This window comes from Daldinia caldariorum (genome assembly GCF_022478825.1).
Source record: "Daldinia caldariorum strain CBS 122874 unplaced genomic scaffold F4812scaffold_7, whole genome shotgun sequence".
NCBI lineage: Eukaryota > Fungi > Ascomycota > Sordariomycetes > Xylariales > Hypoxylaceae > Daldinia > Daldinia caldariorum.
The window spans coordinates 1,039,665-1,053,973 of NW_025953043.1; the positions used below are offsets into that span (position 1 = coordinate 1,039,665).

The following is a 14,309-nucleotide window of genomic DNA, read 5'->3' on the forward strand; positions in this document are numbered from 1 at the left end:
CCGTTTTGCCCCGTTTGGGCTTTTCGAAATAATATATCCCTGCCAGCTACCTTGTTTTCTTGACCCCGGACGAAACCTGTTATATCTCCCCCCCCCCCCCCCCCCCCCCCCCCTACTACTACTGCTACTACTGCTTTTAGCGGATGCCTCCTTACCCGGCACGGGCGTTATTACTCTACTTATTCCGCGCCTTTTCGAGCTGTTCTATCCTGGCTTCGAGATCGGAAATAATCGCTGTAATTTGGTTTGTTTATGTTAGCTTCTAAGAAGCGGATTTCACGTAAGGAGAGTGAGGGAGGGGAGCGCTTGCCTCGCATCTCGGCTTTGATCTCGTTGTTCTCCAGGCGCACCCAGAAGTAGTACGCAAGTTGGTAGGTTAAGACGGCGAGGAGGAAGACCTTGGCCATGGGGCGGCCGAAGGTCTTGTAGAATTGCGCCTGGGGGATTGGAGAGGTGAGCTTTTGTCTCTCTCTTTTCTTTTCTTTTTTCATTTTTTTTTTCATGGTAGGTTTTCTAGGGGGATGTTGCTGACATTAGGGGATCGAGGTTCTTCCCGTCTTCCCGGCGAAGGAGAAGACGAGGAGGAGGAGGAAGAGGAGAAACGTGCCCTTAGGGAAGTGGGATACTGCGAAGTGGATGGGGATTGGCGCGCTGCGAAGGTGCGGAGGGGCGCGAGGTGCCTCGTCGTTCGGGAGAGCATCGTGGTGTGATGTGATGATATCGGTTGGTGTTGCTGGTTTCGACGGATCTAATTATAATTAAGGGTAAGTGGTAAATGTAAACGAGAGGTTCGAAGCTTTAAGCTTTAAGTTCTTTTTTTTTTTGGGGTTTTTTTGGAGGGACGGGAGCTCTAATACATGTTGAAGCTTCGTCAGTTACCCCACTAGTAGTGGCTTGAGCCTTAAAATTATGGAATGGAACTTAATTTTATTCTCAGCCCCCTGTCGGAGGGCTGCTGCTTGCTGATCCACCGGGGGAAAAGGTCCCGTTCTAAGCCCGTTGGGGCAAGTAACCGCTCGTATCGGAACGGGCAGGTCCTTTAATTAGCACAAGGTAAGCCTGTATTGTAGGTATGTTAGCGCATACCCGCTATCGATAAAGGAGGTTTAACTTACAGACACCATGTCCATATGGAAAATGGCAGGTGAATTCTAGGTTTAATGTACGATTTAGGTACATACAAATCTCCAACTTGAACAATCTGTTCTCAGATCCTGCTAGAAGAAGATCTTGTTAAGCTTATATACCTACCTAACCTAACCTAAGGTATATATAAACCTGCGCGCGTTAAGACGGCGTCCTGGTTCAAGCCTCTCTGAGTTTATATATTTTATATTAATTGTAGCCTTGATCTTCATATACAATTCCCTCCAATTGACTACCTCTACCTATATAACTATATATCGTACCTTTCCCTCGGTTCCAGTCGACTCTCTCTCCCTCTCCCTCTTTTATCTTCTCTTCTATATACATACCTTACAGGCGCAATGGTACGTTCCCAGCGCTACAAGTTATCCCCCAGACTATCTCGGACGACGCAACCGCTAACGCAAAACCCCATCATCCTCTAGGCCCAGACTCTCGAGCAGCGAAGGCGGAACGCCAAATTCGCCAAGGACCAGGACGCCCGTCGCGGCAAGTCGGAAACCGAGATCAAGAAGCGCACCAAGGACGTGCAAAAGTCGCCCATCTCCCCCTTCTGGCTCGGTAAGCTACCCAGCTACCTACTTAACCTAGCTAGCTAATCCTATCCTCGTTGAGTCCTTCGAGCTGTAAGTAAGCTAACTAACGCGCGTAGGTATCCTCGGCTTCATCGTGTTCGGCGGTCTGATATTCGAACTCATCTCGCGCATCTTCTTCCGATAAATAAATAACTGTTACTGTTACTGTTACTATTTCTACTGCTGGGGATAAGCAGGGATACAATAGCGTCCTTATACCGGTCCGAGGTTCTTAGAGATGGTTCGGTGCGACCCGAATAAGACGGACAAATCCTGTGATTACAAGCTGTTTACCTATGGACGCTTTACAAAAAAAGGGAGGGGGATCTTCAAAGTACATACGTGTATTGTCTAGGAGATCGATATGATTGATACATGAGCGGGTTAGCTCTGCAAGAACAGTGTATCGTGCTTTTAGGGAGGCCGGGTTTGTTTGTTTTTCTAGACGCGTTTGCCAAATTCCATGTACCATTCTTCAATTTCGATGCTTGATGGCCTGACTCATTTGATAGTCTGAATGTGAAGCCTGCTATACCTACCTAGTGCTTACATACCATATAGGTGGACATCGAGATTGAACAACGACCACCTGTAATGAAGTAGTCATGTTTGATACACATCTTAAAAAGTTAACATGTGTTCTGTTCAAATGCGTACAACTAGCATTGGAATATCTTAATTGATATCATGAGAGCAGCTAGACTAATCCAGCGCTCGCGAGTGCGGGTGCCTCGAATCAGATGGTATAAAGCCTTGACCTTTCAAAACGCCCTTTTTCGTATAAATACAGATAAAAAATTACGACCAATCATGCTCCAAGACCCCTCTTCTGACCCTGGCCTTCGTTCTTCATCCTCATCCCCATGTCATACTGTCGCTCTAGGTCGTGCTGGACTCGGTCAATATACGCCTTCGAAGCCGAGGGCGCCGTACGGTTCCCTGCGTCCGATGCGCCGTTGGATTTCTTCGCGCCGAGAAGACGGAGGAATTTCTCCTTCCTCTTGTCGTCGCCGTCTAGGGCTTGGGCGTTCCACTGCTCGCCGCCGTTAGTATTCCCTCCAGCTTCAACGGTGGCGGCTGACACGTACTCCTCGGCCTGTTCCTTGTCCTTGCGCTTCTTCTTCTTCTCCTTCTTTTCCTTGGGCGCCTCGACTTGCTCGGCTTCCTGTTCCTCGGCGGCCTTCTCTAGCTTTCTCTTCTTCTTTTTCTTCTCCTCCTTGGTTAATTCCGCACCACCGTCAGACGAATCGCTAGATTCGCCAGCGTCTTCCTCCTCCTCTGCCTTGCGCTTGCGCTTCTCGGCTTTCTTTTCCTCCTTCTTCTTTTTCTTGTCCTTCTTTTCCTTCTTAGCGGACGCTTTATCTTCGCCATCTACTCCTTCCTTCTTGGCCTTCTTACGAGGCTTGGAGTCATCAAGAGGGATGTAGTCGTCATCTTCGGACTCGACGTCATCTTCGGACTCGACGTCATCTTCGGAATCGACGTCCATCTTCTCAGCCTCGTTAGACGGCTCGTTCTTTCCAGCTTGTTCTTTCTTCTCGGCTTCTTCTTTCTAAATCGCATACACAAAATTAGCAAATGCGCTTTACGCAGCGGCAGACCCGGGTTACGTTACCTCGCGCTGCTCGTCGAGAAGATCGGCGCGGGCCTTTGCCCTCTGCGCCTCAGCCATCAGCTTGATAGCTTGCGCCTCCAGCTTCTGAGCACGCAGGCGCAGGCGCTTACGTCGCTTCTCCTGCTTGTGTGGTCGGTTGGCCAGCTTCTTCAACTTGTCCGCCGCCTTGCGCTCTTCGTTCCACTTAGCCGCACGTCCAACGTTCGCCTTACGCGCCTGCTTCGCTTCGGACTTGGCATGACGCTTTTCTTTGCGGGCTTCGGCTCTTGCGATTCGTTGCTCTTGCTGTCTCTTTAGCTTGGCCTCTGTTAAAAAAAATCATATATATTAGTGATCTATTCTCTAGTTCGTCGGAAGAATGATAATACCCTTGCTTTCAGCTTCGCGACGAAGCTTTTCGGGGTCAAGCTTCTTCCACGGCGAAGGATCGGCAGCTTCCATTTTGCAGAATTAGAATTTAGTGAATAAAGTAGCTAATAAGGTAGAGATGTGAAATTAAGTTAATGTTATGAGATAAGACCGTACGCTTCCGAATAGAACCTCAGAAGTTTTGTTGAATCGAAGATGTATTACAGGTCTGAATAGTTGAAAAATGATCTGCTCGGCTGCAATTGATTTAGGACCCAGAAAAAAAAAGTTGTCGAATTTGGAGGAATTCTGCCGCGGGGAGTTTTACGCCGATAAAAGGGCGGTGTATGGAGGTACCTAAGTATCTAGCTAGTACTAGTAGTATGTACCTAGGTACCTATACTGTATTTATACGCATTGTACATGATGTAGGTACCTGTTAAGGCTGTTTCCTTAGCTGCCTTACCAGCCGCTACCTAATACCTAGCAGTAACTACCTAGACCTAGGTTACCTAGGTTACTACCTTTAACAAGTGTTTAGCGGCCTCAGCATTACCTAAACTAAAGGAAGCTGGGCTCCATCTTTATACATTTACATAATAGGCGTTACCGCCAGGTTAAAGGAGTAGCCTTCGGGATTTCACACATTACTTATATTTCGCCAGAATATCCATGGCAGTCGAACCGCTCTTTTCTCCAATATTATTACTCTTATATTCCTTTAATCCTACAGAAGGGTTACCTCATGTAGCCCTGTGCAACCTTGTTAATTCCCCGTAAACCTCTTGCAACACCCGCCGTAGCTACAATGTCTAGCTTCAAGCGAGCGTCGCAATATGGCGCGTCGCAGTATGGCGCGCCATCCAAGCCAAGCATCCTAAGTGCATTGCGAGCAACCTCGATGATAGAGACGAAAACGGCTCTTCCAGCTGGTATGTATATAAAGTTATCCTACCCGCTAGTCATCTAGGTATTAACTTTGGGTGACAGAAATCATCGTCTCTATACTCGATTACTTGCCGATACCAGATCTTCTTCGGTTTGCAAGGACATCAAGCCGGATGCGTGAGATGGTATATGATGACACGAGATGGGTAGCGAGACTTAAGAGCATGGGATGCTGGAACGAGTTGGAAGCCAGGAAAAGATTCGAGGAAGCTATAAAACGAAAGCGGGAAGCTACAGGACGGCCGAATGCTAATGGCGTTCCAAATTCTGTAGCAGGGAGACAGACAAGTACGACTATTTTCGATGCTACTTTGGAAGAGGAACGCCGAAAGGCCCAAGAGGAAAGAGCTTTACAGCTCCAGGAATCAAGACTCGACGGGTTCGAGACACTGAGTTTAACCCAACCGCAGTCTAAGTCACCTTACGAAGATCCAGATGCATTACTCAATGTGCTCAAGAATGTCAGAAGCATACGGGGCCATGCGAGGCAAGAGTACGGCAAAATCTATGGTGCTCTTGCGCCCTTTTATTTCGACCTAGCGCGAGCGAAGAACCATACCGAACCGATCGTATTCAAGGTATTTCGAGATCCAGAGAGGCAAGCGCAGATGCTATCCAATTTGCAAACGTTTAGCAAAAGCGACTGGACCGAGGGTTATATGCAGCGAGAAGCTAGACTCATTAATATGACAACTCTCTTCGAAAGCGCGGTCCTGAGAGAGTTCGAGCAGGGATACGAATTCTGGGACGTCGATGGCAGGATGAAAAGATATGCTCATGTGCTTCATAGCTTGAACGGTGGCAACGCAGCGATGGATCTCTTTATTCACAAGCATCCGATTCTCAATGACCGCGGAGCCATAGGCAATCCGATGGATTGTATCAATCAAGCCCCTCAAGATAGCATCACCCTCGAGCCTTCCCGCGCCTTCTTCAATTCTCTTGTGAAGAAAGTCAACGAGCAAGGCGATTTAATTGGCCGTATCTTCCCTCAGGCAGCAACTGTCTTCTGGGTCTTTGTGGACAAGGTCCGCGAAGAAATCATCATGGAATATGTTACACCCCTATTAGACGAATGCCACGATCGGTATATGCCGTCCTACTTAAAAGCCGTGTCCGGTTTGTTCGAGCAATGCATGGAATTTGTTCAGTTACTTACCCCGCCTAAGGGCCCTTCTGAAAAAAGCTTGGAAGACCACGCAAAAGAGATAGCCCTAAGGGTGTTTGAACCGCATCTTGATCTCTACTTGCAAGAGGAGCTGGATAGTTTGACAAAGTATGCCGAACGCGAAGTTGGAAACTGGGAACAGAAGCTCTCAGAGCAAGAGGCCACAGTTGAATCATTTTATATGGGAAATTTTAACCGACAGGCTGACAAAAACGACTTTCTGAGCTCTTTCAAGAAAGTAGTGATGATGCCAGTCACAGTCTTGCCTTTCGGGACTACCAAGGCGACGCCAGCAGCGGCTGCTACCAGCAATACGCTACGACTATCAGTGGCTGGTACACCAACGTCGTCCCGCCCTCAATCACCTGGACCTGGTGATACCTTGGAACGGACCGCGAGTCCTCTGCCTTCTGAAGCGCCCACGGATGAACTAAAGGCGAAAGCTGCGCTCATGGCAAACCGACTTGAAGGGATCAGGAGTCTCTTCAGTATCGAGGTTGCTCTTGATTTGGTGCACGCTGCGAAGGAAAGCCTTGGAAGAGCTGCGAAGTTTATGACATTAGGCGGTCAAGCAGGAGAGGAAACCCGAGAGCAATGCGAAGCGATGTTCGTTGTCCTAGTGAAGATTCTGGGTCAGACACATGTTAAAAACGGGTTTGCGAAAGCCGTGGATCACCTTTCCCGGTATAACCCTCGAGAAATAAGCGATCATAGCCAGACCGGAGTGGCACCGCTCGTCATGTTCATCGAATTGGTCAACGTTGGGGATATTATCTCACAAATGATCGACGTATTTTATGAGCAGCAACTTGCGGCGCCCAAAATCGCTGACCGAAACGACTTTCTCGATCCTGCAGGCCTAGCTAAAAAGAAGTTTGAACAAATGTTGGACGAGAATGTTGCAGCAGGTCTCAATAAAGGCATCGACGTACTGATGGACGAAGTCGAATACCTATGCGCGACGACGCAGCTACCTACCGACTTCAATCCATCGCCTACCCCGCAAGACATCGGAGCATCTAAGGATCCCGATATAGGCCCAACCACAACCGCAAAGCGCGTTACCGAACTAGTAGCTTCTCATACGAAGATGCTAGTAGGGAGTACAGAGAAGACTATGCTGGACGTGTTCAACGGCGAAGTTGGACTACGTTTGTTCACAGCCGTGTGCAAACATATCAAACGACAGCGTATCAGCACCCAAGGCGCGATCAAACTCATCGCTGATATGAACATGTATTTCGAATATATTAAGACGCTCAAGAACCCGGATCTACTAGTATACTTCAAAGCCTTACGGGAATTAAGTCAGATATACCTTATCGACGCCAAGCATGCCAAAGAGATGGCGATCATTATCGCCGATGGCGACCGTTTCGGCGGCATATTCCGAGCCGAGGAAGTATATGAGTTTGCTGAAAGAAGAGCCGACTGGTACCAGGTCAAGAAGGATGTAGAGAGAGCCATGTACGGACTCGAGTGTCAAATAATGTAGGGATGTCATCCTTCGTTGTCCAAAGCATCAAAAACCCACCACCCTGGCTTTCCGTTTAGATTTGCCGGCCTGGTCGCACCGGTTACGGGGCTCATCTTTCTGAAAAGCAAGCATCTATTCGGAGAGTCTTCGGAGGATGAGTGTCAGTCGCGGGATCCTTCCAAGATCCTAGACGAGTTTGAGATGGAGATATTTCCATCGACTGTTGTGTGGCCCGATCGCTGATTGAAACCACTTGAAACAATCAAAACCCGGTCTGATCTCAGACTGGATTTTAAGGTTCTAACAGACTCGAGAAGTTACTATTCCGGCCGGCTAGAAGCGAACCATGTCATCGGGATAATGCCTGCATCGAATGGATTGCGTACTACCATTGGCCTAAATGGTAGATCTGCCACCGACATTTCGGGTACTACGAGTAAGATGCCAGGCAATAGTACACCATCCTCCATACTGTCTTTGGTTAATTATATCACGAATCTTACCCCATGACTATACTCAGCCCTACAAGAACAAGTAGCTCTGCAGCAGGTATAGAAGAGAGACACCCCAAGGAATCTTCCTATAAGGTTATTATTATCGGGATTTGCGACAGGATAAGGCGGTGTGGTGCCCAATGGATTAGATAAAAAGGACTCTTGCGGTTGCGTCTCATCACCTGGTTACCGTTGCCAGTAACGCAATGACCTAAAGCTGACAAGCCCTCCATGTACCAAAGCAACCGTATGAAGAATTCGGTGTTATAAGTATCACCTATTATACTAATACGTAGTAGGAACAGGCAGCTAGGTATCATATGTACCCAGGCTCTAACCTAGGAGCATACTAGATCTAACTACCTGATCGTCTGACTCATTAGTACGGGACGCCAGAGGAGAATTTAACAGGCCTATACGCCAAGGAGGAGCTTGACTACATGCATATGATGAACCTATTTGATATATGATTGGCCTTGTAGCTAGCCTAGCATTTGCTTACCTCGCTTGTTTATGTAATGCGTTGATCAACCATTGGCCCCTTTATATTACAGGACGGTCTGAGAAGACGGACAGCATTCGACCCCAGAATTCGAAAAGAACAAAACCAGACCATACACATTGCGAGCTGTGCGGTCGCTTACAAAAGCGATTTTCGCACTTCACCGCCGTATTCGGTGTCCATTTGGGCGACATACATAGTACATACCTAGGTAGTCTCACGAGTTCGAGTTAGCGACTAGGATGATCTAGGATGATGCCGATTGTGTCAGAATTCCAAACAGCTGAATGGACAGAAATCATGGCGTTCGTGTTGCCAGGGCCAAGGGCCAGCGAACAGGGCCAGTGAGCCTAAAAGAAAATCTACCTGGTCATCTCGCAGCATGCAGTGTAGGTACAAGCCTATCGAGTCTCGCGGCTTACGGTTAATACCGTGGAACTCGCGAATCCATATCCTGACTTAAGCAGTAATTACGCATTGCAGAAAATCCCTGTCGGTATAGATTTCACCCCACTGCCCGAACCTGGAACTGGACCTGGCCTGGACCTGGAGACTTGGACGGGGGTCTACGGGTATGCAATTACTACCTAAGGTCGTGGCTTATCCCTTGCAATATCTGGTTTGCATAGTACCTTTTTTTGTGAGACCTAAGAGGATCTTATTGACGTACGAATGCGGTAGTTGATCTACCTTTTCAGACAAGGCTCACTGCCCTTTTAAAGCGGACAAGAAATCAACAGTTTGGCTCGAAGGATCTCAGCCGCATGACAGTTTAAGTCCTAAGGCGCACGTATATCCATGGTAGAAACATGGAAGACCTAACATCCAAACATCTTCTTCATCACACCCCACCGGTCCGAACCGTAATGAGCATAGACAGTACCTATCCATGGCTTGGTCGGTGGAGTCCGAAACATGGCTTGAAAGTGAGATAAGCTTTGGGTAATTTACGTCGGGGTCTTTTTCTTATTCAAACTTCACTTACAAGTTACAACGACTACTCTACTTCCGTCACGAGGACGTAAAGATTCACTCTGCGTACCTAAATAATATAACACATCATACAAATTACATACATCACCTATATTACATACGCCACATACACCACATATACCACGTACATCATATCTACTTTGTACTTTACATACAACAAATCACGGGAGCGGTATAAGAAATCGAAGCTTGGATACCGGGTGTGTGGGTCGTGGGTAACAAGGTAAATCATCGCGACCCCTATCCCCATTCCGTCCTATCCACCCCATTCCATTCCATCCAGTCCCTGGATTATCATGGAGTCCCCTTTGACGCAGTAAACGACGATTCTATCTACGTACACAAAATTCTGCAAAATTCTAACCATATTATGTATTTTCGTAACTCCGAATTTTTATTGGTTTAAGGGGCCTGAAGGATTGTCGACGTCGTCCTCGAATACAGGGTTCCCCGTCCATTTTTCTCCTCCACAGACAAAAAGACCAAGAGGCAATATTTGTGCAAGTCGTTACCGGAATTCGCCCGTCCGGCCGGCAAGAAAAAAAACTGAGGAATGACGGATCTATCCATCTAATCATCTAGCCAACCTGATTAGCGATTTTACACCACATAAGGTAGTAGGTATCCTTACATATCTTATTTATTCCCCACCATCATTAGATGAGTATACATAAACAGCGATACATTCATAAATGCCAAGCACACCTAGTCCACGATTGGTCTGGGTGAGAAATCGTGTTTCGATTTATTAGAAAGGAAGGAAGGAAGGAAAAAAAAAAAAAAAAGAATCGAGATTAGCTAACTGTGGCTCTGTCCCGGTGGCCATTCCTATTCATCCTATTCATATCCTTAGATATATTCCCTACATACACTAACTGTACTTGTTCCCTGCATACTAGCATACTACTAGCAGTATCTTCAACGGCTAGTTCTCGGACTCTCGATTAGGTAGGACTAGAATAACCACGCTGCCACGATACTAACTTGGGTATAGTTTGGATGACCAGGGCTGCCAGGGCTGCCAGGATGGACGGCTATGGCCTGTGCTTCCGAAGTGTGTCGGCTTTTTACTCTTGCGCAGTTCGAGACGCGGGCGATCCAATAGTTCCATATGTCGATGGACGATGCACAATGCCACCCCCCAAATCCAGAGTAGTTTCTTACCATAGTCGCTGGCTTATTAGTGGCCTCATACCTGACGATAATCTTCCTTCCGCTGTTGTATTGCCGCCGTGCGCGTGTGCAGGAAAGTCTTGCCCTAGGTGCCCTGGATCCTCTGGATCCCCTGGGTGCCCTGGATGCCTTGGGATATTAACTACTAGGTATGTATCAACATGCGCGTCATTGTCGGGTTGCAGCCGTGGCTTGAGTTGAGTCCAGGTTGCTACATGATATCGTCACGTTTTTGCTTGCTGCACGTCGTGCACAACCAAGTAGCCACCAAGTAGCCACCAAGTAGAGAGAGTAGCCCACTCTCCATCCCGAGACTCGAGTGGATATAGACAGACACCATAAGCCTCAATGGTCATCTCGCAATTCTAGCCCGCCCTCGCCAAAGGTACCATGAAGGTTCCATCGTCATCCCGTGTAAGTAGGTAAAAGCTCTGTGAGATATCCCATCCTTGTCATCAGCCTTATATGCTGTTTCTAAGTTACGTTCCGTCGACTGAAGGAAAAAAAGGGCCCCCAATCCTTGTCGTAGATGCATCTATCTCTATCTAGTAGTTACTCGCCTTGCTGCACATTCTCTGCCTATCTATATCCCGGGAGCTATATATGAAGGATGCCGGCCCACGCGGGTCCTAAAAGGATCTAATACCCATCTTCCTTCCCAAGCCTAACTCTCCTCCCTGATGACTACTCAAGTATCTGCTTTAACTACTTTAACAACACCAGCCTTTACCAGCGGAATCTATACAAACATTGGAACAAGAAACACACTGATAATAATCATAATCATAACAATAGCTTCAGTCTTGCCTGTCCTCGACGATCTACAGAAGCACAACCCCCTGAATTAGACTATAGCACAAGTCGAGAGCCATACAAGATGAGTTCACGCTCGTCCAAGAAGTACGAATCAAATACCAAGAAATCCGACAAGCCTAGATGTAGACCATCGACAGACGACTGGACCGAAGTTACAGAGCCGGAGGAGAGAAGACGTATTCAAAACCGGCTAGCCCAGCGGAAATTTCGTACGCATCACCTTCCTCTAAAAATTTATTTTTTTTACATGTCCATTGCAAAAAAAAAAAAAACACAGAACGAGACTAACAGCTCGTGAACAGGAGAAAAGGCCAAAGAGCAGAAAGAAAGGGCCGAGCGGGAGTCCCGCGATCTGAAGAACGCCGCCAGCAGCTACCGGCTGCCGTCCTCGGAGGAGATCGCGGCGGAGGACGGCGTGGACCTCTCGGGCTTGCCGTGGGGGAGCCTCAGTATGACGTACGTGCTGGCGAGGGGCTACGAGACGGAGAGCAGACGCGGCAGCCGCGACGGCGGGGACGGCGAAGTAGATGCTGCTACCTATTATAGCGGCCATCGTCGTAACAATAGTAGCCACTTCGCTAGCGGCGGTATTGACGAAACGGCCGCCGTCGCCGCTGCTGCGCCGCAGTACTACGCCGTGTCGAGCCCGCCGCCGTACCAACCGTACCAGCCCGTCGGCGGCAGCGGCGGCTACGGCAGCAGCCGGGCGAATAGCATCGTAGGCGACGACTTCTCGTACCAGGACTTGACGACTTACTACTACCCGAATAGCGGGTATAATAACAGCCATCACCAGCCGCATCATCAACCAGCGTAAGGCTTCGAAAAGCCAAGAGAAAGAAAGAAAGAAAGAAAAATCGAGAAAAAAAAAAAAGAGGGGTGAGGGAGCGGAGCTAAGAATAGGCTGGCTGGCTCCTATGCATCCAACAAGCTCCTTTCTCTCCTTCTATTCGCCCCGTCTAGGTGCAGCTGCAGGTGTAGATGCAGATCCTCTGACCTGACATTAGAAAACGCCTAGGCCGGGGGCGATTTAGGGGGAGAAGGGTGGGAGTGGGAGTTCTGGAAGTTTTCTATTAGTTAGAACACAGTACGTATGAGAGTATGAGAGGACGGGTAATGACTCTTTTACTATTTTACTTTATTACATATGTTTTTGTTTTTCTATTTCCAAAGAGAGAGAAAAAAAAGTTTTGGGTGGGAGGAAGAATGGTTAGACAGCGCCAGCCGTATGATTTTTTTGGATTTTTTATTTTTTTCTACACTTCTTTCTTCGCGTTACATTCGACTAAACAAAACCGTGTACTATTACTTACATACTTTCTGTCAAAATACCCCCTTTTTCTTGGTACTTTATTCACTGTATTATTACTATTACTATTATTAGTGCCTGCTATCGAATTCGTTATAGTACCGCCTACGAATAGATACCTATCATACCTGCCTTAGTAATTATCTACCTGACTTACTGCAGCTCTTGATATTGCCTAACGTAGGTATGTATATGATCGTCGTACAGTAAGGAGGATGGCGCAAGGGCGACGAGCTGAGGTCTTACCCCGGGTGTAGGTAACGTTTTCTCTCCAGCTAATATACGATTACCTTATAATACATTAGGTAAGAGGTATACATCTCTACCGAGATTTCGTAATAGGAGTGTGCAGTAGTAATTATAATGAGCGGGCGATGCAATCCCACCTATGGGGAATATTCCCCCTCCCCCCTTTTCCCGCGAGCCTCATCGTACAACGCTGATATGTGGCGTAGCCTAGGCGATCTTGAGACATGCCGTCATAATAGAGTAAGGGATCATGTAATGTATGCAGTATATCTTTTCCTTGAAAGTCCAGCTAAGTCAGCTCTTCTGCACAGCTTACTAAATAAACGCCCTGCCTACCTCAATTAAAGTATAGGGCACATTTTCTTTGTAGGGGAGCTTACCTTATCTACCTAGGTAGAGATCCCTGAGAATCCTGCCGTCGGCCGAGGATCGAGGATCGAGATGAAGATTAGGACAACGGCGTCGCTGGATGCGGATGGGCCATGGGTGTACATACCTACCTGTTACTTAGTATACGCTAAGTACAGGACGTAGCTCATATATATATGCAGGTATGTCTTACATATAGTTATATATATTGATTTCTATTTCCATAACTCGCCAAGATATAAGAAGAAGAAAAAAGCAAAAATCCTTAATTCATTCCTTGTCTAGGTACTCAGTTAGATACACAGATGGGCGGCAGATCTACATACATACATAGCATACGTACCTGAGGCTTGTATTCAAGGACTGGGGGAACACAAACGAACAGAAACCTTCTAGAACAAGAAGAAAAGCAATAAAACATAAGACGCAATCCCATCCCACGTGCGCAACGGACAGTGGTGGTGATGGTGGTGGTGGTGGTGGTGGTGTGCGCACGACATGTCCGCCCACGCGGGTTCGTAAATTAATAGGTACTTAATCAGTTCCGCGGGGCTGGCTGACAGGAGCTGAAAAACAACAATACCAACACCAACATCATAAGAGGACGGAATAGGTTTGTGGCTCAGGGGTGGATGGGAAGTGGTTGGTCGTACAACAAAAAAGTCAGGCTTCAGCTCATGTACCTAGTATAGGTAGGGCAAGTAAGTGAAAGTAAAAAAAAGATGTGGTTGCAATGCAGTTTACATAGTTGCCAACATACATATGCCAAAGTATGTCTAAATATATGCAGTGGTTATACAGTATTACATATCTTATACATGTGGTTATACGTACATTTACTTAGGTACCTGTTATACACATGGTTACAGTTACACAAACAGCCCTGTCTCATAAGGTTATGACTTTGAGGTAGGGTTATCTATAGAAGAAGATGTTAGATGTACCTATCTTATCTTACCGAGCTAAGTACCTATCTAAGACATTCTCCATTATACATTTCCCTACACGTCCCATCGCCACGTGCATGTGCAAGTGTCTCGCGTGCTCGCTTAACACTTATCTCCACGCGTACCTAACCTAACCTACCTAAGGTACCTACATAAGTACTCCTACCTAAGCCCCATCCT

The 14,309-nt window shown here is 47.2% G+C and overlaps 6 protein-coding genes across 6 annotated transcripts; 4 read left to right on the top strand and 2 right to left on the bottom strand.

Annotated features, from left to right (window-relative positions):
* Positions 1-179: 179 nt before the first annotated feature.
* Positions 180-700, bottom strand: F4812DRAFT_458883 (uncharacterized protein; the record flags this gene model as incomplete). Its single annotated transcript, XM_047937441.1, has 2 exons — positions 180-437; positions 533-700. The coding sequence occupies 2 exons, from the start codon at positions 698-700 to the stop codon at positions 180-182; spliced, it is 426 nt and encodes a 141-aa protein (XP_047790764.1).
* Positions 701-1,122: 422 nt separating this feature from the next.
* On the top strand, positions 1,123-1,866 carry F4812DRAFT_458884 (uncharacterized protein; the record flags this gene model as incomplete). Its single annotated transcript, XM_047937442.1, has 4 exons — positions 1,123-1,144; positions 1,483-1,490; positions 1,572-1,707; positions 1,799-1,866. 4 exons carry the CDS (start codon positions 1,123-1,125, stop codon positions 1,864-1,866), a joined length of 234 nt encoding a protein of 77 aa, XP_047790765.1.
* Positions 1,867-2,353: 487 nt separating this feature from the next.
* On the bottom strand, positions 2,354-3,997 carry F4812DRAFT_369382 (small acidic protein family-domain-containing protein). Its single transcript, XM_047931906.1, has 3 exons — positions 3,705-3,997; positions 3,337-3,641; positions 2,354-3,273 (listed from the first exon to the last, which is right to left on the bottom strand). Exons 1-3 carry the CDS (start codon positions 3,775-3,777, stop codon positions 2,530-2,532), a joined length of 1,122 nt encoding a protein of 373 aa, XP_047790766.1. The 5' UTR covers positions 3,778-3,997; the 3' UTR covers positions 2,354-2,529.
* Positions 3,998-4,153: 156 nt separating this feature from the next.
* Positions 4,154-7,766, top strand: F4812DRAFT_369446 (exocyst complex component Sec10-domain-containing protein). Its single transcript, XM_047931907.1, has 2 exons — positions 4,154-4,616; positions 4,675-7,766. Exons 1-2 carry the CDS (start codon positions 4,493-4,495, stop codon positions 7,293-7,295), a joined length of 2,745 nt encoding a protein of 914 aa, XP_047790767.1. The 5' UTR covers positions 4,154-4,492; the 3' UTR covers positions 7,296-7,766.
* A 3,024-nt stretch (positions 7,767-10,790) lies between these two features.
* Positions 10,791-12,287, top strand: F4812DRAFT_369602 (uncharacterized protein). The gene is made up of 3 exons (XM_047931908.1): positions 10,791-10,857; positions 11,235-11,464; positions 11,558-12,287. The coding sequence occupies exons 2-3, from the start codon at positions 11,317-11,319 to the stop codon at positions 12,070-12,072; spliced, it is 663 nt and encodes a 220-aa protein (XP_047790768.1). The 5' UTR covers positions 10,791-10,857; positions 11,235-11,316; the 3' UTR covers positions 12,073-12,287.
* F4812DRAFT_369626 (uncharacterized protein) lies at positions 12,209-12,897 on the top strand. The gene has a single exon (XM_047931909.1). The coding sequence runs from the start codon at positions 12,357-12,359 to the stop codon at positions 12,699-12,701; it is 345 nt and encodes a 114-aa protein (XP_047790769.1). The 5' UTR covers positions 12,209-12,356; the 3' UTR covers positions 12,702-12,897.
* Positions 12,898-14,309: the final 1,412 nt, after the last annotated feature.

Coding starts and splice junctions, on each gene's coding strand:
- F4812DRAFT_369382 (XM_047931906.1), bottom strand. CDS start 3,777: ATGGAAGCTGCCGATCCTTCGCCGTGGAAGAAGCTTGACCCCGAAAAG. Junction 3,642..3,704: donor TCGCGAAGCTGAAAGCAAGG/GTATTATCATTC, acceptor TTTTTTTAACAG/AGGCCAAGCTAAAGAGACAG. Junction 3,274..3,336: donor TTCTCGACGAGCAGCGCGAG/GTAACGTAACCC, acceptor TATGCGATTTAG/AAAGAAGAAGCCGAGAAGAA.
- F4812DRAFT_369446 (XM_047931907.1), top strand. CDS start 4,493: ATGTCTAGCTTCAAGCGAGCGTCGCAATATGGCGCGTCGCAGTATGGC. Junction 4,617..4,674: donor GAAAACGGCTCTTCCAGCTG/GTATGTATATAA, acceptor TTTGGGTGACAG/AAATCATCGTCTCTATACTC.
- F4812DRAFT_369602 (XM_047931908.1), top strand. CDS start 11,317: ATGAGTTCACGCTCGTCCAAGAAGTACGAATCAAATACCAAGAAATCC. Junction 11,465..11,557: donor GCTAGCCCAGCGGAAATTTC/GTACGCATCACC, acceptor GCTCGTGAACAG/GAGAAAAGGCCAAAGAGCAG.
- F4812DRAFT_369626 (XM_047931909.1), top strand. CDS start 12,357: ATGAGAGGACGGGTAATGACTCTTTTACTATTTTACTTTATTACATAT.